The following is a 21,459-nucleotide window of genomic DNA, read 5'->3' as shown; positions in this document are numbered from 1 at the left end:
AAACTAGAAAAAATAAGGAAACAAAGTGGTGTCCTCAGAAGTCGAACAGTGGTAGTTTTTGACAAGGTTGAAGAATTTGTATTTTGTAGTGACCTAATAGATTGATCAAGCGGTATAAACACCTAACAAAATTATCAGAGTTAGATCTCTTAGAATGAATTAGATAGTTAAGTTTTCACAGAAACCTCCTTATCTTGGTAAAAGAAATTTGGTAAAAGAAATTTTACTAAGATATCTCCAACAAAATCTTGTACAACATTTTTTCCTCAAGATCAAATATAATTTTCAAATGTGTTACATCTTTTTTGAGAAATTATCATATTCTAGCCAATCAGTTATTTTAAGTTGTAAATTTACAAATCGTTCTAATAGAGAACCCATACAATAACCTTTTGGTCTAGAATGCTCATGTCTTAGTGAACATTCATGTATGATCATGCTACGAGAAAAGATAAAAAATTATGTCCTATATCTATATTCTTTTGATTATATCTCCACATTTAATTGCAAGTTTAAGAAAACGAACCATAAGGTGGGAGACAACTTAACATGGGTGGTCCCATACTCCTATTGTAAGGTGGAGTAGATCCCCAACTCAACTTACTTTTATGATAACAAAGTAATGGTAAATGAGCTCAACAAAAAAATAAGTAATGGTAAATGAGCTCAACAGAAAAGAAGAAAAAAAGAGTAATGGTAAATGACTCTTGAATAAAATACCTAAAAGAGAAGTCCTTTCATTTATACTTAAAATCCTCTGTTACACCACTATTAACAAAAAATTGTAAAAGAGGACAAAAAAAACTTAATGAAAGAACCCACTAATAAGCTAATATTTTCTAATCAGTCACATCATAATCAGACTAATTCAACATAATACTCTACGCCATCGCACACGACAGTGGAACACTTGAAAATGTGAAATTGTCGGCTCCGTTTAGCAACGACCAGCCGCTATTCTTGTTTTTACATTTTCAAACTCAGAAATTCGACAAGGAATGGTTATTCCACCGGGATGTTCATAACCGTATTTCTTTTCTGCTTCTCGTAATAACTCACCAAATAACGGGTGGTTAAAATAAATAACCGGAACCAAGACCCGACGATAATCGTCGTCTTTATCACCCACGTAAACAGCCAAATGTCCTTTGGGTACTGAAACGGGTTTTGGGTTATGAAACGGATCATCATGACCCAAGAGAGCATACTCTTTACTCTTTGGCTTGTGAGAAGAAAAACAGAGTCCTTTAGCTCCTCGCTTTAAAAACCTACCCAAATTGCATATTTTCGTCATTGTCTTGCTTTTTTGATGATGGGTTCTCGGATCTCTTTGTAATAGTAAATTGTAGCCGGGTTGTTTTCTTCTGGGTCTTATTACCCATTTGAATACCCGACAAATTCTTCGCCCAAGCTTGAATCCTCTTGTTCTCATCTTTGTTTTCTAGACAGAGAAAGAGTAAGATAGCAGAGATAGTGGGATTAGAGAGAGAGAGAGAGAAGTGGGTACGTAATAATTTTCAAGAGCAAGGCTCAGGATCTGCTACAGAGACATGGTGAGGGAAGAAAGAGAAAGTTGAATTTTTGACAACATGGGTAGATTGAGGAAAAATGATTGAAAGAAATGAGATTTTCATCCAAATCTGATCCAATCAAGCCTTATTGAATCTACTATATCTTCTGTTAATATCCACCAAAACCAAATGAAGCCTAATTGAACAAATCCTCTGTTTTTCTGTAACTTTCTCTCTCTAAGTGGTGGTAGATGGTAGTGGAGAAAGTAGAAAGAGAGATTCTTGAATTGAAAACAAATGAATCAGGTTTCAATTAAGAAGAGGTTTGTGCCATTTTATAAGGACTTTGAGGAAAAAGAAGTTTCAAAGGCGAGTGTTACAGGCGCCTTCTTCAGTCACAAATTCTCCACCTTGAGGGAGGCGCTATTAATACTTACAATGGCGCCTTTAAAACTCCCGAGAGAGGAATAGTCGTCACGATATCAAACTACTACTCATCTAGAGAGAGAAAGTCGTATAAATCAACGGTCTCAGACACTTGGCGTTTATATCTAGTAGAATAGAAAGTCAGATGAGCATTAGGACGTTAAATTGTGTGTCAGTCATTAATATCTGTCAGGTATGGTTTCGTATGTGATGGAAACACGTGGCAATCATCTCTGAACTTGTATGTCAAACGGTTACAAATCAGTTTGACTGTCTCCCACGTGCCAAGATCTCTAACTAAAACAGTCGGATGGTAGAAATGATTTGGGAAAACGCTTTAGCAAAATTAACGTGGTAATTAGTGATAATAATTTCGAGATTATGGAAATTGAGAATTGGGTCTGGCCGTTAGACCAAACTCAAATGCATTTAAACGCCATCTTTCTTAAAAATTCTACAACTTGCCCCCCCCCCCCCCACTAACTATATTTATATTTATTTATTTTGTTGAAAATATACCTCTATAATGGTAAATGAAAACTCTATTTCAGCCTTCATTAAGTTATTGCTCCTAGTTTTGATTCTTTTTTACCACTATAAGGAATTTCTTTTTGTAACAAAACTAAACAGACTCACACATGTACTAATAATACTCTCTCTTCCTTACTCTAAATATTGAATTTGAGGACTACGACCTGAACCAATTTCATGCTAAATATTGAATTTGAGGACTACGACCTGAACCAATTTCATGCTATAAATTAGTTATAGTTCACTATCTAAGCAAGTAAAAGTTTAAGTCAACTAGTTTGGGGATGTAGTTGCCAATGACTTGTTTTTTGTGTTGCATAGCATCCAGAGGCGGAGCCAGGAATCTGAGTTGGGACGGGCTGAATTTATATCAAGGGTTCAGAAAAATTTTCAATTTCTATACAACACCTATTAATTCAGTAACTACAAATATTCGTGCACCTGAAAAATGTCGCATAGAAAAAGAATTATATAAACGATCATAATCATTGTGCAAAATGGACATTATTTGATCCATATCTTTATTTTCGTATAAAATAGACATTATTTGTGTTTAATACTAATAGGAATCTTTGTACGAAAAAATAAAAAATTTAGTACGACTCTCTAAGAGAGAAGAAATATACACAAAAATTAAACTTTGAAATAATCCTTGAACAAGTGAAGAAATTGCATTTAAGTTATAGTAATTGATGTTAATAAAAGAATTTAAGTTATAGTTGTTAAAAAAGGGAAAACATTGGGGATGCAGAGAGTCGAACACGGATCTCATGGGCACATTTCACGCACTTTACCAACTAAGCTGGTAAAGCCTTTTGCTCGTAACTTCAAGTGCTCATTCATTTAAGACAAGCTCAAGTGCTCAACATAAAGTACAAGTTACTGGTGGGAAGACCCGGGCTGCAGCCCGGCTCAGCCCACCAGTAGCTCCGCCCCTGATAGCATCCCCTAAATCTCCCATATGTCAAATAGTCTCGGTCTTGCGCGTGTGACAACACATGACATACAATAAGTAACTTGTTGGATAGTCTTGGGCATCTCTCACCCCAAAAGTTAGCTCAAGAGACAAGACTTCTCGCAAACTTATTAACGCACCCTGCCCCTTCCACAACCAATGTGGGATTAACCTAACAATCTCCTCCTCACACATTGGCTATTACCTTCAATACTTATTGAGCCGAGACTTATTGTAACCCGGACTCTGATACCAGTGTTGGGTGGTCTTGGGCCTCTCTCACCCCCCAAAAACTAGCTCAAGAGGTAAGACTTCTCCCACACTAATTAGCGCACCCCATGCCTCTTCCACAACCAATGTAGGATTAACCTAACATAACTAAGTTGTCTTTCATTTACCATGTTCTATGTCTTACTCGTAAGAGTAATGTACTCTATTCTACCATTTATTCCAATGTCATATTTATATTTATAGGTTGTCCATTACAAGAGTAACTATTAGTGGTAATCTAACTATATGCGTCTTTACTCAAATCGTTTTCTTAGTGGGATTAAAGCTAATCTAAAATTAGCATGTACTAAGATGATTTAGCTTGCACATATTATTGAGAGAAATTTGAATTCAAAAATAATTATGAACTCGTGGAAGTCACTAAACTAGACTGGTTATAAAAACATAATTTAAATATACAAAAGGCGACTGAACTCGCCAAAAGTTTCAGAAAACACTCCATATAAACTGAATCACCTATATATCTGTCATAACTACATTTGTATCATCATTGATATCTTAATAAAGTAGTATATTCTACTTATCGTATGTCACCCTCAAGTTTTGAAGATCATGCTTAAATTGAGTTATAGCTTCAATCAAAAGGAAAGAGAAACAAGGAAAAGCAAAAATTCGTTAAAAAGAAAGTTAGGATTTTGCAAACTTTAACAACTTTAATAGGACAAACGTGAATATTACGGCTTGGAGGTTATAGTGGTCATTTTTTCATTCCTTTGTCCTTGGATGCTACTATATGCAACTTCAGTTTTGCTAAGGACAACTACTAGACAAAAATAACTAAATAAAATTAATTAAAATTGTGTCCTAAATTGCTAACCAACACCAACACCAAAAATCAAGTATAACTGAATCTCTCTTCCATTATATACACAACTCTAAAAAAATTATTACACAAAATAACTAAATAAAATTAATTGAATTTTGTCTTAAATTGCTAAATCCAACACTAAAAGAAAAAAAAATCAAATATAATCAATTTTTTTCTCAAAATTCAAATTTCTATTACCATAATTAATTATTCATAAATAAAATTTATTCGAACATTAAACTAAAAAGTTAACCAAATATTAACAAATAACAAAAAAATATTATATTCCAATTCAGAGCATTCCAAGCTATAATTTGAGGTAACATCCAAAGAAAAAAAAATCAAATATAACGAATTTTTTCTCAAAAAATATTGGGTTCAAAGAGATAGAGATAGTATCTTTTATAATCCTAATAACTATGACTTAGTCAAGCTTAGTTTAAATTTTGGTTCCTCATCAACAAGTATATTTTCAACAAAAAAGAGTCCCAACGGATATTCATTCATAAAATCATACATAAAATCACCAAGTATCTTCTATAACCCTAACTACTATGACTTAGTCAAGCTTAGTTTATACCTTAATAGTGTATATTTCATTAAATCAAATAGTGTTTATAGATTAGAATTTTGGTTTATCAAGTCCAACGGGTATTTATAGATTAGAATTTTGGTTTATCTAAGTCCAACGGATATTGTTCAACAAAAAAAAATCTAACGGATATATTTTCAACAAAAAAAATCCCATGGATATTCATAAAATCATACAACATAAAATGACTATGTGTATTTTTAAGCTTAGTTTAAACTTTAATAATGTATATTTCATAAAATCATACTACATATAAATAATGTATATTTTTTAAAACCTATAACACGTTCAAGTATTTTATTTAAATATTAGATAACACGTTTATTTTTGTTTGATAATTTAATAAAAGAAAAATTGTGTCTAGTAAATAATTCTGGGAAGTTAAAACATAGTTTATATTTGGCAATCTAAGATTCAAAAAATTATTTGCTAGATAAAACTAATAAATCGATCTTTAGTGTTGTTTAGCAATTTAATAAAAATTAAATGGTTGTGTCTAGCAAATAACTTTATGAAGCAATTATGCAGCTTCGTTTAGCATTTGTCTTGTCCTTTGAGTGTCCCTTGGGACAACTTGATTTTAAGCCCTAAACAGCCGTTGGATACTCGTTACATCATAGATTAAGGACTAGGATTTATAACAAGGTGATTTGGATAGTTAGACGTCCGTACAGATTACGGCGCCCGACATAACGTTTTCTTTTTTAAAGTAGAGGAGGAAAAACGCGGGGGTCCTACGGATTTTAACAGTTACGAGTTATTGTTGAAAATATCGGTCCCACAAAATACAAGTGTTTTAATCATACTAGTTGAAAGTTGAAACGTTATCGAACCGAATCTAGACCTCTGGTAGGACCGCGTGCGTACTTCTTAATATTTCAAATTGATCCTTTTTAATTTTAGTCCAACATTGTGAAAGTATTTTAATTTAACTTCTAATCTTGGCAGATGAAAATGTAATTGGACAGAATGGGTCGACAACCGTGTACCTTCTGAACGGGGTTCACATAACAACTGTGAAAGCATTGATCTGGAGAGAAAGCATCGGAATGGTGAGACTAATCACCATTTCAACATTAATTTTTTCAAAATGAATTCCTTGCAAAAAAAAAAAAAAGTTAATGAATCTTGATACTATGTCGTACTATCATCCCAATGACATCTCGGTCGGTGTATGTTCCGAACCAGATTTATAAAGAGAAAATTAAACAACCTTCCTTTCTTAATTTGTAAATATATTAGTAGTATACAAAAATTGAAGATTTCGATTCATATACAAAGAAAATGGATACAATGTATGAAAGCTAAAACCTTTTGGAAAGTTTGACTTGACCAACTTGACAAAGACTTTAGTGACACAAAGGGATTAGAAATAAAATTAAGACTCCAATTACCTCCCCCAATTAATACCTGGTTCAAATTGAGCTTTATTTAAATAATTAGTCAATTTTGAAATGTATTTGTAAGAAAAATTCAAGGTAAGCGCTTGATTTATGCTGCAATTCTCTCAAATAGGAAACACGCATTTTAAGGCATCGATACATACAAAATTTACCTAAATAAAATTCATAGATTAATTATTAGTTAAACAAATAATATAGTACCATTTTTACGCCCGTACTTATCGGTTATTAATATATTAAAGTACAATGACGTTTATTACTTTATGTAAATATTGTTAATTAATGGATTCATTGTTAAGCAAAAGGATTATTATGTATGACATGTCGAGTAATAGTTTAATCACGCCAGAAAGTGCTATGATCTTACCTCAGTTAACCAATCAATTACGATTACAAACATCATCATTAGATTGTTGCTACCGAATTTTTTTAATGATAAATGAGAGAGAGAGAGAGAGAGAGAGAGCAAAACTAACTTTATCTACTTATTTTAAACAGATATCTTTTGACACCACCTAACATAACCACTAAAATTATGGATTGTCTTAATTATGAACAAAGAAAGAGCTCTTCTCGTTTCCATTAACCATCCTAAACTTTGGCGTCCCAAGTTATATTGATTCTATTTGCTTCATGAATATCTAGTTATAGTATTTGACTTTTTTTTTTTTTGTTGAAGGTAGTTTATAGTATTTGACTTAATAGTTTTGAGTTGACACATTCATGATGTTTTTAAACAAACTAGAAGGAAGCTATAGACATATCCTGCAGTCTCCAAGACTCCAATATTGAATCTTGAACACACACATTTACATACAAGACCAAGACCAAGTGTATCTTTGTGATTAATGAAAGAGATTTACATATAATTAATGCTCTAAAAATGGTGTCTTAGAGTTCCTAAGTATATTAGTACTATAACTTAATCACATCTAATTAACGATTAAAAATTAATTAATTGTAGGGAAAATCGAGCATAGTCGTGGCCCTTCTTAAGATCCACTCCTAAAGCTCTCTCTCTCTAGGTGTAACTTGTGCCTTGTTGACATGAAATTTATGCTGATTGTAATTAGTTTAATTGGTTATTTCGGTTGATTAGGTGTCTATTATGGCTCCTAGTAAACTCAAGCAAAGCTGAACCAAATCAATGTGATTGATATTGTTCTCGACATAAACTGGGTTTTGTTTCTGCAAATCTAAGACCGTCGGAACCAAACTAGCATATCTTCTCGATCAATTTTTGTTTAATCTAATTATATCTTAATTTATGTTATGTGTATCTTGTTGGGATTCGGTATATTATATGATCCAGCTACCTTATTAATATTAGGTAAGGCGAATAGGATCTGAGCGTGATTTATGATGGTTTTTTGTAGTGGTGGTCAATGGACGTGTCGGTCCTTCTACACCAACATGACCCGTTTATAAGGCAAAACGATAGAGCATGAAATGATTAGTGCGCGCCGTGCCGACCCGTGACAAGTCTAGGATTTTAAGCTCTCAAATACGTCAACCACGTCACGATAGGAACAACAACACGGTCCACCACGACCCTACTGTTCCTGACCTGTCACGACGATGCTAACCCGTTAGAAATGAATTATTTTAATTTTATAAAATATTACTAACACCTTGTTGAAACTAATTATTAATTTTTACGAATAAAAGAAAACAAAGTAAAAACCGTTAGTTGGTAATATAATCCAACATCTAAAAGACTAAAAGATAAATGATCATCACCAAATAAACAAAGGAAAAGAAATACATGTAAGGATTTAAACAAAATACCACAATGTTCCACTTGGGAAAGGTAAGTGCTATATTTTGTTATCTTTCGTTTACAAATAAAATGAAGAATTTAAGTATTGGCGAATGGACTGGAAACGCCCAGACCATTCGCCATGGCGTGGCACAACAACGTATGGAAACGCCACGATAACGACCCTCAATGGCCTAGCTGTTGCTATGGGGAGTTTTCGTGCCATACCTTTTGTGCTCTGGGCACGCCACCCCACAACTATCAAGCGTGCCCTGCCGTCACAACACGACCCGTTGACCACCATTATGATTTTTTGATCTGGTAGGTAATTTTATCTGAAGCAGGCAACATGGATCATTTCTGTTTGGCCGTTACAAAATAAAGATTGGTGGCGCCACAACCACTTGTTTAACGTCCCCTCAAAAGGTACGTGTGGCATTTAACTAATTATAATTCTTTTTTAGTGTCTGAATCTAACATGATTAATTTGACTAAATTTGAAATCATCTGACTCGCTGGACTAAAAATTAGTCTGATTCAGTCATCCAAACGAATCAGACACCAGGAGTCAGACCAAAAACAAACGTTCTAGAACCAAATTCAAGTTAATCTAAACCGTTATTGTTTGTATTGTGTAGAGAACACAAGTTAAACCACCAATTAGTTTTTTTTTCGTTGAAAGAACAAGTAATTAAAGAGACTAGGGTATATGCCGTGCCATAGGGCACGGACACTTGTATCAATAAAATGTTACGAAATTTATTGTTATATTTTATCGAGAGAGATCAGAGATTTTTATTAGTCATTATTATTTTTTGTTTCTTCTCTCTTAAATTAGTTACTATTTTATTGAAAGAGAGAGAGAGATTTAAATTTCTTTTTTTTAAACCCTTGAAATTTATTTTGTTTCTTTTTTTTCTTAAATTAGTTATTTTATTTCTAAAAAGGAAACGATTATTGTGTTTTAAATATGTAACTTTATTTCTACAAAGGACTATATTTTAAATTTTGAGAAAGACTTCTAGACAATATCCTCTATTAAAAAAGGATGTTTGTCTCAGTCATCGTTTTCCCTTCTGTTTTATTATATAGACTAAGGTATATCTCGTGTCGTAGGGCACGGACACTTGTATTATTCAAATGTTACGAAATTTATTGTTATATTTTATTGAGAGAGAGAGAGATTTTTATTAGTTATTATTTTTTTGTATTATTTTTTTGTTTCTTTTATCTTAAATTAATTATTATTTTATTGAGAGAGAGAGATACCCTTTAATTTCTTTATTGAAAGAGAGAGAGAGAGATTTTAATTTCTTTTTTTAACCCTTGAAATTTATTTTGTTTCTTGTTTTCTTAAATTAATTATTTTATTTCTAAGAAGGAAACGATTATTGTTTTTTGAATAGGTAACTTTATTTCTACGAAGGACTATATTTTAAATTTTGAAAAGGACTTCTAGACAATATGCATAATTAAATAAGGATGTTTGTCCCAGTCATCGTTTTCCCTTCTGTTTTATATAATAGATTTTGTGGACCGGTCGGTGTGTATATGTATACCCCACAATGGACACTAGCAATACACACATGCTATTTATCAGACGCATTTCACCTCTCCCACACGGCCACACCATATAAGTTCACATGCCATTACTCAATTATTAGTTGGGGCTGGTCCATTTTATCTTCTTTGGGCCACACAAAAAATTGTGCCAAAATGATATCTATATCATTTAAATGGAATAATATTAGAAAACTAAATTAAATCCTACCAAGACTTGGAATACCTTAACAAAATAAAAGAAAAAACCAAGACTTGGAATAATAATGTTCTTTAAAAGATTACGAAAATAGTCAAGAAAACAAATACCAACCATTGGATTATCTACATATGAACTACTCCCTATGCCCGTTGGATCAATAATGTAACATAAACCTTCAAATACAAAAATAAATAAATAGAACACATACATGATACTTAAAACATGCGACTATGAATTAACAATGACAAATACAGTAACCTAAGCTTGAATTTTTTTTTTGTTTTTTTTTGTAATAATTAGTATAACTATAGACAATTACGATTGTTGTCTACAAAATTTATCCACGAAATCCGGGTAGGGTCAAACAAATCAGAATAATTTTGATGTTGTTCTTTCTTATTTCATAACCCCTTGATTTGTGCTTATGATTGTAACATTAACAAAATCTTGTTAATTAATAAGTGTTAATTAAAATGGAATACAGTATAATACATTATGGTGGTTGCCATCAATTTCCTGATTATCAGAGAGATAAACTTAATCAACTCATAATATTCTTGTTTTAGTTATCTAAGATTGTCTTAATTGGTCTTTAAACAAGTTCGGGTTAGTCATGAGTTAAATTGAATAAGTCGATAATCTATTCCTTCTACTTTTCATGAGTATTTTTTACTGCTTAGTGTTATCATGATATCAAAGGAGACAATCACAAAAATATTAAATAACACAAAATATTTCTAAGCAAAAAAAAAAGAGCCAACTCAAATTGATGTAATAGCATAGTTTTATTTTAATTACTCAAATAGACAAATTTAGATCAGAACTAAGATAATCTGTTTTTTGTCTTTATATTTTCTAGCACTATATCATAATCTTGTCTTTGTTAATCTGTTATTATCTTAACTCTCATATCTTTTAATGTTATTTTATTCTGTACTTATATTTGTACACCTCCCTCACACCTGGATTGGTTCCTTTTTTGTCATTCTTCAACATATATTAATATTATTATTATGTAAATATTGTCTTATTATGTAGCTCAGCAAGCATACAATATAAAGTAATACTAATGTTAATTTATGTTTAAAAGTTAATACTATTTTTAATCTTGATTTGTCTTTTGATGTCAGAGGTTATAATATATCTATAATCAACTTTTTTATATCCAAAATGAATCCACCACCCTAATTATGCTTTCATGTCTAGTTTAATTATATTAAGTTATAGTTACTTCATATAAATTTGATAACAAATATCAACTATTTGCACCTATTTTATTCCACAATATTCATCTACCAACAAAAACCTAATATTTTTCGATGAACTAAAAAGTATGAATATATTTATTTGTTTTTTTTCTTTTATAAATTGCAAAAGAGAGCAAATTTACCCGACTACTTAAAGAAAAATACGAAGATTATAAAGGTTGATAAGCGGGCATGCACTTAAGAAACTCCAAAATAGTACTTAAACAGTTGATCTCGATTTGTCTCTCTGTCCACATGCTTAATCTCGAAAAGAGGAAACAAAATTAGTAAATTAGCTTTTTCAGTTAAAGCAAGTTCTGATGATAACACTTCACTTATTTTAAGAACAAAATAAAATAAAATAGTGCATTACAGATTATATAAGCTAAGATTCAAGTTATTAAACGACGAAATTGTCCTAAAATACCGAACCCCATTATCGTTTGCACACGTGAAATCATATATTATGACTCAGAAGTATCGAATTCATGGTTGTTTACCTGTTTATTATATGAAACAGTGGTCGGAATTTGATTACATATTTGCTGTAATACAATCAAAATAAATAAGAAAAGATAAATATATTTTCGGCAGATAAGACAATCAAGAAAACGACAAATTATCGTAATTACAGATCACGGAAATAAAATAACAATTACTTCACTAAAATTTCGAACAAGTACTAGTTGATATGACAAACGCCTAAACAAAAAGAAAAGTTGATGTAACAAATCTTGTTAATAGTAGTGACAACCATTATAAAGAAGGAAACGGAAACAAAAGGATCAAAATAGAGGAGCCTATGTCGTTAACTACAACTAAAATTATATAAATCATGTTGCTTCGTGTGCTCATAAGTCAAAAAAAACTTATAGTAGAAAAGAAGAAGAGTTTACATTCATTTGTACCTCTTAAAAGCAATGAACCGGGTGCCTATTACAGGAGAAGCAGCTAGGAAGAAATGTAAAGAATTAGAATTGTTGAAATTAGCATATTGGAAGATGAAAAATTGTTTCGATAACTATAAGCTCACCTAAATGGTCAAAGGTGCCCCATTATTTTTCAAGTCTTCTTCTTCACTAATTGGGTGGGAAAAAAAGTCAAAAGAAGGTGGCGGCCTTAGACACAAAAAATCCGCCTCAGAGGCGCTTGGGGCTGCCTATAGCCAATTAAAGGTGTCTACAGCACTTACGTCTTACTGGACTTGTCAAAGCTTTAGCTACGCCTAATGTATATATGTAACATATGGGTCAAGTACTAATAAAGGTAAACGAGAAATAGTCTTAATAAGTATCTCCACGATGAAGAAGAACGAACAAACTACTAAAAACCCTCAAAATATGAGCTATAAGGTAACTCGATGTATTATTAAAGTAGGTTTGCCTTATCGAAAAAATACTCGGTTATATGCTTCAGTCTTGAAACTCTCTTACTCTAGTAATAGACAGTCTGAATGAAAACATTCAACATCTCCGCGTAAACTACGCCGCGATTGAAAAAAGAAATACTAAGTAAAAATCTCTTTCAATTTTATGTAATTTTTGTTTTCGAGCACCTTGTTAGCTCAATCCAGAAGACAGTTGAGTTTCCTTCAACCTTTATGCCTGAACCATTTTGCAGAGCTCGCCATTCATTGTCACTATTATACCCTTCAAGGGAAAGAGAGGGACTAAAGTAATTTCATATGTTGGCCAAGAAAAGTTCAGTGGATCTGTTAGCGAGAAATGCTAGAGAGCAAGAAAAGCTGGGTACCTGGACTTTGGACATAAACCTTATATAATTTAATGTGATTCGTAGTCTAGTGGATCAAAATCATCAAAAACACGAATTACGATAAACTACATGAGTTCTTGGACCGAGAGGGAAAATCAAGTGAAAAAGCAAATTATGAACTTTGCACTTCTCAGACAAAACGACGGGAGGAATAGGCCTTAAATCAACTATATATGGTGCATCATTCATCTTTTCCGGAAATTCTAAATGTAGATGGTTAGCCCAGTTGTACAGTTGCTTCCTCACGTGAGGATGTGGGTTGGACTCTGGAGGTTGGAGCTGGCTGAGTTCAACCCAACCCGCCAATAGTACCTTCATGTGAAGGTGTAATTGTTTAATTGGACCAACTGTCTGTACACCTAATATGTCTCGGTCTTTTTATGAAACATGTCATCTTCAAATGATTATTTGTCAAAAGATAAGATAATTTAAAAGGAAAAATTTGGCCATTATTCCTTAAAAAATATGGACTTTGATTAAAAAGGATTTATCAACATTTTATAGGCTTCAGCTCCTTATGGCATTTTTGTAAATTATCTGATATAGGAAAAAAAACGAAACTAATCTTATTGCAAAGCAGTGCAGACCAGATTTCAAAATAGAGCAGACCAGATTGCAATGCTTTGCAAAACAAACCAGATTGCAAAGTAAAGCAAACCAGTTTGTAAAGCTTTGCAAAACCAGTTTGCAAAGCTTCGCAAACTCAACATAAACTCCAGCAAAATAAGTAACTAAGAAGTAAGATTATGTCTTGAAAAATTATGAGATTCTCCTTCCTTTATTGTTTATGAGTATAATTATGAAGATAACTATATATAAACCCTAGCAAAGCTGAACTATAAGTGAGAAATTTGTACTTCCTCTCTAAAAAGTTCTTTCCCAAATCTAATGAAAACCATCAAAATCAACTCCAAACAACCAATACAGAGATTCAAACAACTAAACCTAAAATAAATTGATGATTTGATAGAAAAATATCGATTGAAACCTTGCGCTTTGAATCAGCTCGCGTTCCCACTTCCCCTTCACTCTCTCTGAACTCGTTAAGATTCTAAGTCATAGTTTTTTTTTTTTAAATTATTGGTTAAACAAAGAGCAATTCCGACATTAAAAATGAGAGTGCTTTTAAAATTGTCCTTCAAGTGCATTTCCAAACTTTATATGGTGTCTAGAAGGACAAAAAGATAATGTGTCTTTGGAACAAAAAAACATGAAATTGGGCCTTCGTCTTGAATATCCAAAATTTAGGGGACAATAGGAAATTAGGCCCAAACCTCAATAATATTTAAGAAACTCAAATCGTAAAAGTACTACTTTACTCTGAAATGAAAATTTCCCTCAAAATTCAACATGATAAACAACTTTGAAAATTTCTGAACCAATTTCAGTTTGCTCGCAGCAATTTTGTAAATTTCTGAACAAATTCGTTTTTGCTCAAAAATTGGTTTGTAAAAAATGTTTTGCATTTGAAAAACACATGACTGACACTAACATTTTAGCTAAAACATTTTTCGATTTGTTTTTGTTTCGACGGAAACAATTAGACTAATGCGTTTTTTAATTTGTCTTTTACAAAAATTAAAATGTACTCATATTATCCTTTGTATTTGACAAAACCATTAACGAAAAAAATAATATTTTGGCTAATGTATTATATATGATGTTAACAATTTATAACAAGTCGGGACAACTGCATATGTTGCCAACATTTTATAATAAGTCAGGAATTATTATATATGTTATCACAGTTCATAACAACACAATTATATATTTTGTCAAAAGTTTATAACAACACGACTATAAATGTTGCCAACAGTTTAAAAAAGTGTTTAACAATTGATTCTTTTTTTTACATTAATTTTCCGGGTGAGTTTTCTTCCCCATTTAGGTCCTGATTTTGGGCTATTCATGCATTATTTCTTGCTAAAATCTAGTGGGATCGAGTGTCTCTTTTAAGCTCTATGTGGTCATACCTTCTGCTATTAAAGCAAACATGGTTAACATCTTTATTTATCACCAAATTTAATCTACTAGGATATAGGCCGTGCCTCCGACACGAAAATGGTTGTCAAGTACTTATACTGGATTGATTAAACAGAGTTGAATCATCATTTTAGATTGAGGAAACTATTTTATAAATCATTCTCGAACTACAAAATTTTCTCTAATAAAACCCCAAAAACAACAATTTACGAAATTACAAAAAAAAATTAAGTTTACCTTTATAAAAAAAAAATAAGAGATTGCACAAGGATTGATTTCATGATTAGCTTCCAATAAATTTCAGCGACTATGAGTGTGGTTATAACATAATTGAAGATATTTTGGTGCCATCCTGTGAACCAAACTTCAACTAAACAACTAATGATATGAAAAAAAAAACAATAAAGGGAAAATATATGTGCGACCAATCCATGTTCAAATCTGGTCAACCCTCGTTAATGTCTTTCAAGGTAACGATCAAGTCAGAACCCTGAAAAATTAGATTACTGTGATAACACTTCTATAGTGGGGAATTAATATGCAAAGAAAATAACCTTAAATCTCTAATCAAATCTTACCTTGAAGAATACAGACAACAAACACATGTATTCAAATTTAATCAAACATATCATCAAACACATAGCGTGCAAAAGATTACTATGATATAATGAAGCCAGAACCTCAAAACCATCTATTTACAAAATATGAAAATTTATTCTAGTTTATATAACCTTAAGAAAACCATATGATACTCCAAATTGCAAAAATGGAACCTTGAAAAAAATTAGATTTACTATGATACAATATAGTCAGGACATTAAGAACAAATAATGACACTTAACCATGATATAATCAGAATCCCATTGATGAGACTGTTACGACGTGGGGATCGAAGAAGATTGATTTAGGGAAAGATGCCTGAAGCGAAGTCGATTTAGTAGAAGATGGAGTAGCAAAAAAAATCAATAGGATAGAGAAAGAAATTTAACTTAATTTGGACCGTACATTGATGGGCTAACGAAAAAATCAATTGCATAGGGAAACAAATTTAACTTAATCTGGACCGTCAATTAATTTCAGTACAATTTCATATTAAAAAATCAAAAAAAGACACTAAAGAAGGACTACATTGTAAATTTTAGGAAGGACTGCTTAAAATATCCTTTATTAAAATAAGATGTTTGTCCAGTCAACTTTTTTTTCTTCTATATTGTTATATAGATAATATATTCAAAGAGACCAGGTGAGAGACAAGGTGAGTGGACAATTAATTTTTTTTTTTTTTATCATATATTTAGCTGGATATAGAAATAAATCAATAATTTCCCCGAAAGACAATTTTCTTTTTTTGTTGAATGTCCAAAAAGACAACTTACATGTCCCTATCAAAATTTAATTGTGACTATAATAAAAATAATCATGGTATCAAAACTTAACTTTGACTATAATATAATGATAATCATGGTGGCGAGCCGTAACAATATAATAGCATAGTTGACTATCTAGGGAATCAAACTATCTTTTGCTTTCATACTATGATCCCCTTTCCTTCGCCGTGTTGTTCTTCTTAGGTTGTGTTGGATGTCAGGAAAATAGTTTCATAAGAATAAAAGATTTTTATGGAATGTTTTTTATGGAATTTCTTCCGTGAAAATAAGAGTTCTTTCATTTAGTTGTCATTTATTATTTCTTGGAATTACAGACTCTAATATTTGATTGACAACTAACTTCTACGAATATAATATTCAATTAAGAATTTTTATTTACTCTTTATGCAGTCAAAATGACATTTTTACTGTCATGTTGTTAAAATTACATTTTTACCCTTATCTTGTAAAAATTATATTTTTTTCCTGATGGATGTAACTTTGACAACATATGGATCAAAAAGAGAATGTCATTTAGACCACAGAAGGTAAAACTGTCATTTCGATACTATACGAGGGTAAGATTGTCATTTTGACAATATAAAGGTAAAATCTCAATTTGATATTATAAAAGGGTAAAAATGTAATTTTGACTACATAAAGTCAAAATGTCATTTTGACAACTTGATAAACGAGTCATGCGGTAAGAAGGGCAAAAATGTCATTTGCTCGATGTATAAGTAAAAGTGTGTTTTGGTAAATGTTTTGGTGAATGTTTAAGTAAAAATGTCATTTTGAACGTATATGAAGATAAATATGGAGTATGTTTCAAGTATCCGAATATATTAAAATAGTTTTATTTTGATTTTTGACTTTTCACGTGAGCTACTTCCGAAGGGGAGCAAGAAATTAAAAGTGGACTATTTCATTAAATAGATTCTCTAGGAAATTGAAGCAATAAAATGATGCTTCGTATCAAACGGTGGAAATACCTATTTCTACAAAAATTCTTTCATTTTCATGGAAATAGGTGATATCAAACACATATTACATTCTTTTATAAATGGAATAAAATAGCTATAAAACTCTAAACAAAATATAAGTGGATCACGAGGAATTTTAGTTGCATTTTCTTTTTCCTTTTTTATAAATTAAAGTCGTAGTCCTCCACTAGGGGGCAACTTGAAAGTAAACATAGGACTTGGGGCTTAAATGTTACCAATGATTTCTATGTTGACAATTATTTATAAGAGTTGTTGATAGATTGGAGTTGGAGAATAGAGAGAAAGAGGAAAGAAGTTAGACTGTGAGAGAACAAAAATGGCAAAAATTCCACTCCTAACTCCTTACAAATTAGGAAATTTTCAACTTTCTCACAGGTATGTTTTTGAAAGAAAAATACTGCCATGATATTCCTGTGGACATAGAGCTAACGTGGAAACCGAAAAATAATTACACTTAATTTTTGTCATATTTATATGATGGTTTGTCTAAACATTTTTTTTCCCGATTTTCCCAACAGGGTTGTTTTGGCACCTCTGACAAGGAGTAGATCGTACGGCGGTGTTCCTCAGCCCCACGAAATCTTGTATTATTCCCAGCGGACTTCAGAAGGAGGCCTTCTCATCTCAGAGGCCGTTGGAGTATCTAATACTGCTCACGGGTAAATTTGAAATATCTGTATAGATAGTTTTTTGCATGTTGTATTAAATGATAAGATCATAACATTATTTTAGGAGACAACAGAGAAAACTTTGACCTAAGATTTTTCAACATAATTTGTTTTGATGATATAATTTGAAGGTACCCAGAAACCCCAGGAATTTATACACAGGAGCAAGTGGAAGCATGGAAACCAATTGTTAAAGCTGTCCATGACAAGGGTGGGATTTTCTTTTGCCAAATTTGGCATACGGGAAGGATTTCCACCTGTGGTACATATTCCTTGTCCTCCTTCCATTTTCTAGTTGCATCACAATATAATATTATTTTTGTTGTTTTCGAAATCTGAAAGTGCACATATGTTTAAATACTTTTGTTTGGTGAAACCGTGTTACACAGGATTTCAACCCAACGGTCAAGCTCCAATATCTTGTACCGATAAAGGAGTAACGCCTGGTATCTACGGAGTTGATTGGCCACTTCCCCGTCGATTAACTGTTGATGAAATTCAGAATGTCATTCAGGATTTTAAACTTGCTGCAAGGAATGCAATTGAAGCTGGTATTTTCTTCTTTTTCCTAACCAACAAAATATATATTAAAAACCACATAAATATCGTAATTAAATTTTGAATATTTGACACACTCACACATTCACACACACACACACACATATATACACACATACACATATATGTATACACATACACATAATGAGTTAATGGTTGTTAACAAAAAGAACATACATTTGTGTAGGTTTTGATGGTGTAGAAATCCACGGAGCACATGGTTATCTTCCTGATCAATTTATGAAAGACTCAATTAACGACAGGATAGACGAATACGGTGGAAGTATTGAAAATCGTTGTCGATTCACTCTCGAAATTGTCAAAGCTATTACAGAAGAAATCGGAAGCCACAGAGTCGGTATGCGGATCTCTCCATTTGCCGATTACATGGAAAGCGGAGACTCCGACCCAGATGCCCTTGCTCTATTCATGGCTAAATCATTAAACAAATATGGAATCGCGTACCTTCATGTGGTTGAACCAAGGATGATAACAATTTTTGAGGAATCAGAAACTCCTCATAGTACTTTACCAATGAGGAAAGCTTTTAAGGGCACTTTCATATCTGCTGGTGCATTTAACAAAGAAGTTGGTAACAAGGCAATTGAGGAGAATCATCTCGACTTAGTCGCGTTTGGGCGATTGTTTTTGGCTAACCCGGATTTGCCTAAACGATTCGAGCTCGATGCACCATTAAACAAATATGATAGGGATACATTTTATACACCCGATCCAGTCGTCGGATACACTGATTACCCATTTCTCAATTAGTTTCGTGGAATAACTTTTTATTCCTTCTCTGTTCTTTTCGGTTTGGAAAATAAGATTTTTAAGACCAATCGTGTGTTTTTATTGTTGTAATTTATTTTGGGTGAGTTTGGGAATGTAAGATGTAATATGGCGTGATTATTTCAATTTCATGATTTAAATATTTCGTATCCAATTTCAATTCAATCATGTAGCATAAGTAGCAAAGAACATTACCTGAAACTTTGATGTTTCCCGTAATGTTAGAGACAAACCAATTGTTAATTAATTTTCGGAGTATTTCATAAATTACTCGCTCTCATTGATTTTTTTTTTTTTAATGTTGGGTCACTTCCCAAATGCCTCTACTTGATGACTGATTTCTTGTCTTGCGTGTCCTCTAGCTTATGTAAAATATCTAGATGATTCTTTTTTGTATTTTCAATGTATTGACTAGAAGTTCCTATTTTTTTACATTCCGAAACTAACCTGTTTAAATTTTTCTTTTTATCTCGTCATCATATCTCTGTTTCATCTTTCTTCCCATTTTTTCTCTCTCCTCTTTATCTTTCTTTTCCGTAAGGGAGATGCTAGAGTTACAAAAGATTTTGACAAAATAAAGTTTTCAGCAGATGTGACGGTTGTAATATTCATCCCTCAACGGCCTAGATTTGATCAAAATTTCAAACCGCAACCGCCACATCAGCTGAGAACTTTCCTTTGTCAAAATCCTTTGTAACTTTAGCATTTCCCTTTCCTTCTTGTACTTATTATCTCTCTCTATTAAAATTTCTAATCTATTTTGTTTTGAATTATTTAATGTTTGGTATTAATTTGTTTAAAACCATTTGGGATTGTATATGGGAATTGAAGTTTAATTTCAAAACATTATTAAGGTACTGATTTTATTGATCTAGGTTAGCTTTCATAACCCATTGAACAGAATTATCCTCAAATTTCATTAATACGGAGTATATACTATGGTGTTGTTTTAGGATTTTTGAGTCAACAGTCCAAAATCTAGGGGGGTAAACTAAAAAAAAATCCACTCTTGCCCAAAAATTAGTTGCAGGTCCAAATGTCAGTTTTTTTTTAATTCCCCTCTTGCCCTTGGACGGGACATGCTGACGTTTTCCTGAAGAAAAAAAATGTCTGGTAAATAAAATAATTTACCAGTACACGAAAAATTCAAAGTTTCAAAATTTTTTTAAAATTTGAAATTTTCAAACGAAATTTCAAATCCCCGCCCAGCAAACCATCTCTTCCCGGTAAATAAAATAATTTCCCGTACACAAAAAATTCCAATTTTCAAACGAAATCTTTTTTTCGAAATTTTCAAACGAAATTTCAAATTCCCGGCCAAAATTTCAAATTTTTTTGAAAATTTTAAATTCCCGGGCAAATTTTGAATTTTTTTTGAAAATTTTAAAATCCCGCCCAGCAAAAGTGTCTAGTACAGAAAAAAATTTCCAATAAATAAAATAATTTCCCGGTCACAATTTTTTTTTTCAAAGTTTTGAAATTTTCAAACGAAATTTCAAATTCCCGCCCAAATTTTCAAATTTTTTTACGAAATTTCAAATTCCCGCCCAGCAAAAATTTCTAGTACAGAAAAAAATTTCCAGTAAATAAAATAATTTCCCGAAAAAAATTCCGTTTCCCGGGAATTTTTCGGTGGCTGTTCCGTAATTTTCTGAACAGTACAGATTCTGATGGACGGGTTGTCAGATTATTTTTCAGAAAAAAAATCGTTTCCCGAGAATTTTCGATGGCAATTTTGTAATTTTCGATGGCATGAACGGTAAATACTTTATTTTTTAAGGGCCCTTTACGTAAGTTTGACCCCCAAACTGACACATTGGACCTCCCTTTCATTTTTAGGCAACTTTGGGTGGAATTTTCATTTTGGCCCCCTTTTTGGACCAATGGCCCAACCCCTCGTTGTTTTACTTACCCAATTTTGATTCTAGTGTAAAAGGAAATTGAAATTCCACATGACCACATCCAGAAGCAGCTTACAACATCCTAAAGCAGCTTCATTTGTTGATTTTTATTTAAGTTTCTTTAATTTCTA

General features: G+C 32.0%; 1 protein-coding gene and 1 pseudogene across 1 annotated transcript; one reads left to right on the top strand and one right to left on the bottom strand.

The window, feature by feature from the left end:
• Positions 1 to 717: 717 nt before the first annotated feature.
• LOC147535047 (auxin-responsive protein SAUR36 pseudogene) lies at positions 718 to 1,854 on the bottom strand (annotated as a pseudogene).
• Positions 1,855 to 17,517: 15,663 nt separating this feature from the next.
• LOC147535046 (12-oxophytodienoate reductase 1-like) lies at positions 17,518 to 19,581 on the top strand. The gene is made up of 5 exons (XM_086647915.1): positions 17,518 to 17,787; positions 17,931 to 18,071; positions 18,212 to 18,342; positions 18,470 to 18,631; positions 18,826 to 19,581. The coding sequence occupies exons 1-5, from the start codon at positions 17,729 to 17,731 to the stop codon at positions 19,407 to 19,409; spliced, it is 1,077 nt and encodes a 358-aa protein (XP_086504041.1). The 5' UTR covers positions 17,518 to 17,728; the 3' UTR covers positions 19,410 to 19,581.
• The last annotated feature ends 1,878 nt before the right edge of the window (positions 19,582 to 21,459 follow it).

Source organism: Eschscholzia californica, unplaced genomic scaffold (assembly GCF_041429995.1).
Source record: "Eschscholzia californica isolate CP2 unplaced genomic scaffold, dmEscCali1.0.p SCAF_6, whole genome shotgun sequence".
NCBI classification, from domain to species: Eukaryota; Viridiplantae; Streptophyta; class Magnoliopsida; order Ranunculales; family Papaveraceae; genus Eschscholzia; species Eschscholzia californica.
Note: the sequence above shows the minus strand (reverse complement) of the source record. Positions and strands in the feature narration are given on the sequence as shown.

What these genes read in the sequence shown, in the direction of transcription:
- LOC147535046 (XM_086647915.1), top strand. Translation starts at nt 17,729, where the DNA reads ATGGCAAAAATTCCACTCCTAACTCCTTACAAATTAGGAAATTTTCAA. An exon ending in AATTTTCAACTTTCTCACAG is followed by an intron (nt 17,788 to 17,930) that starts GTATGTTTTTGA and finishes TTTTCCCAACAG; the next exon opens with GGTTGTTTTGGCACCTCTGA. An exon ending in GGGAAGGATTTCCACCTGTG is followed by an intron (nt 18,343 to 18,469) that starts GTACATATTCCT and finishes CGTGTTACACAG; the next exon opens with GATTTCAACCCAACGGTCAA.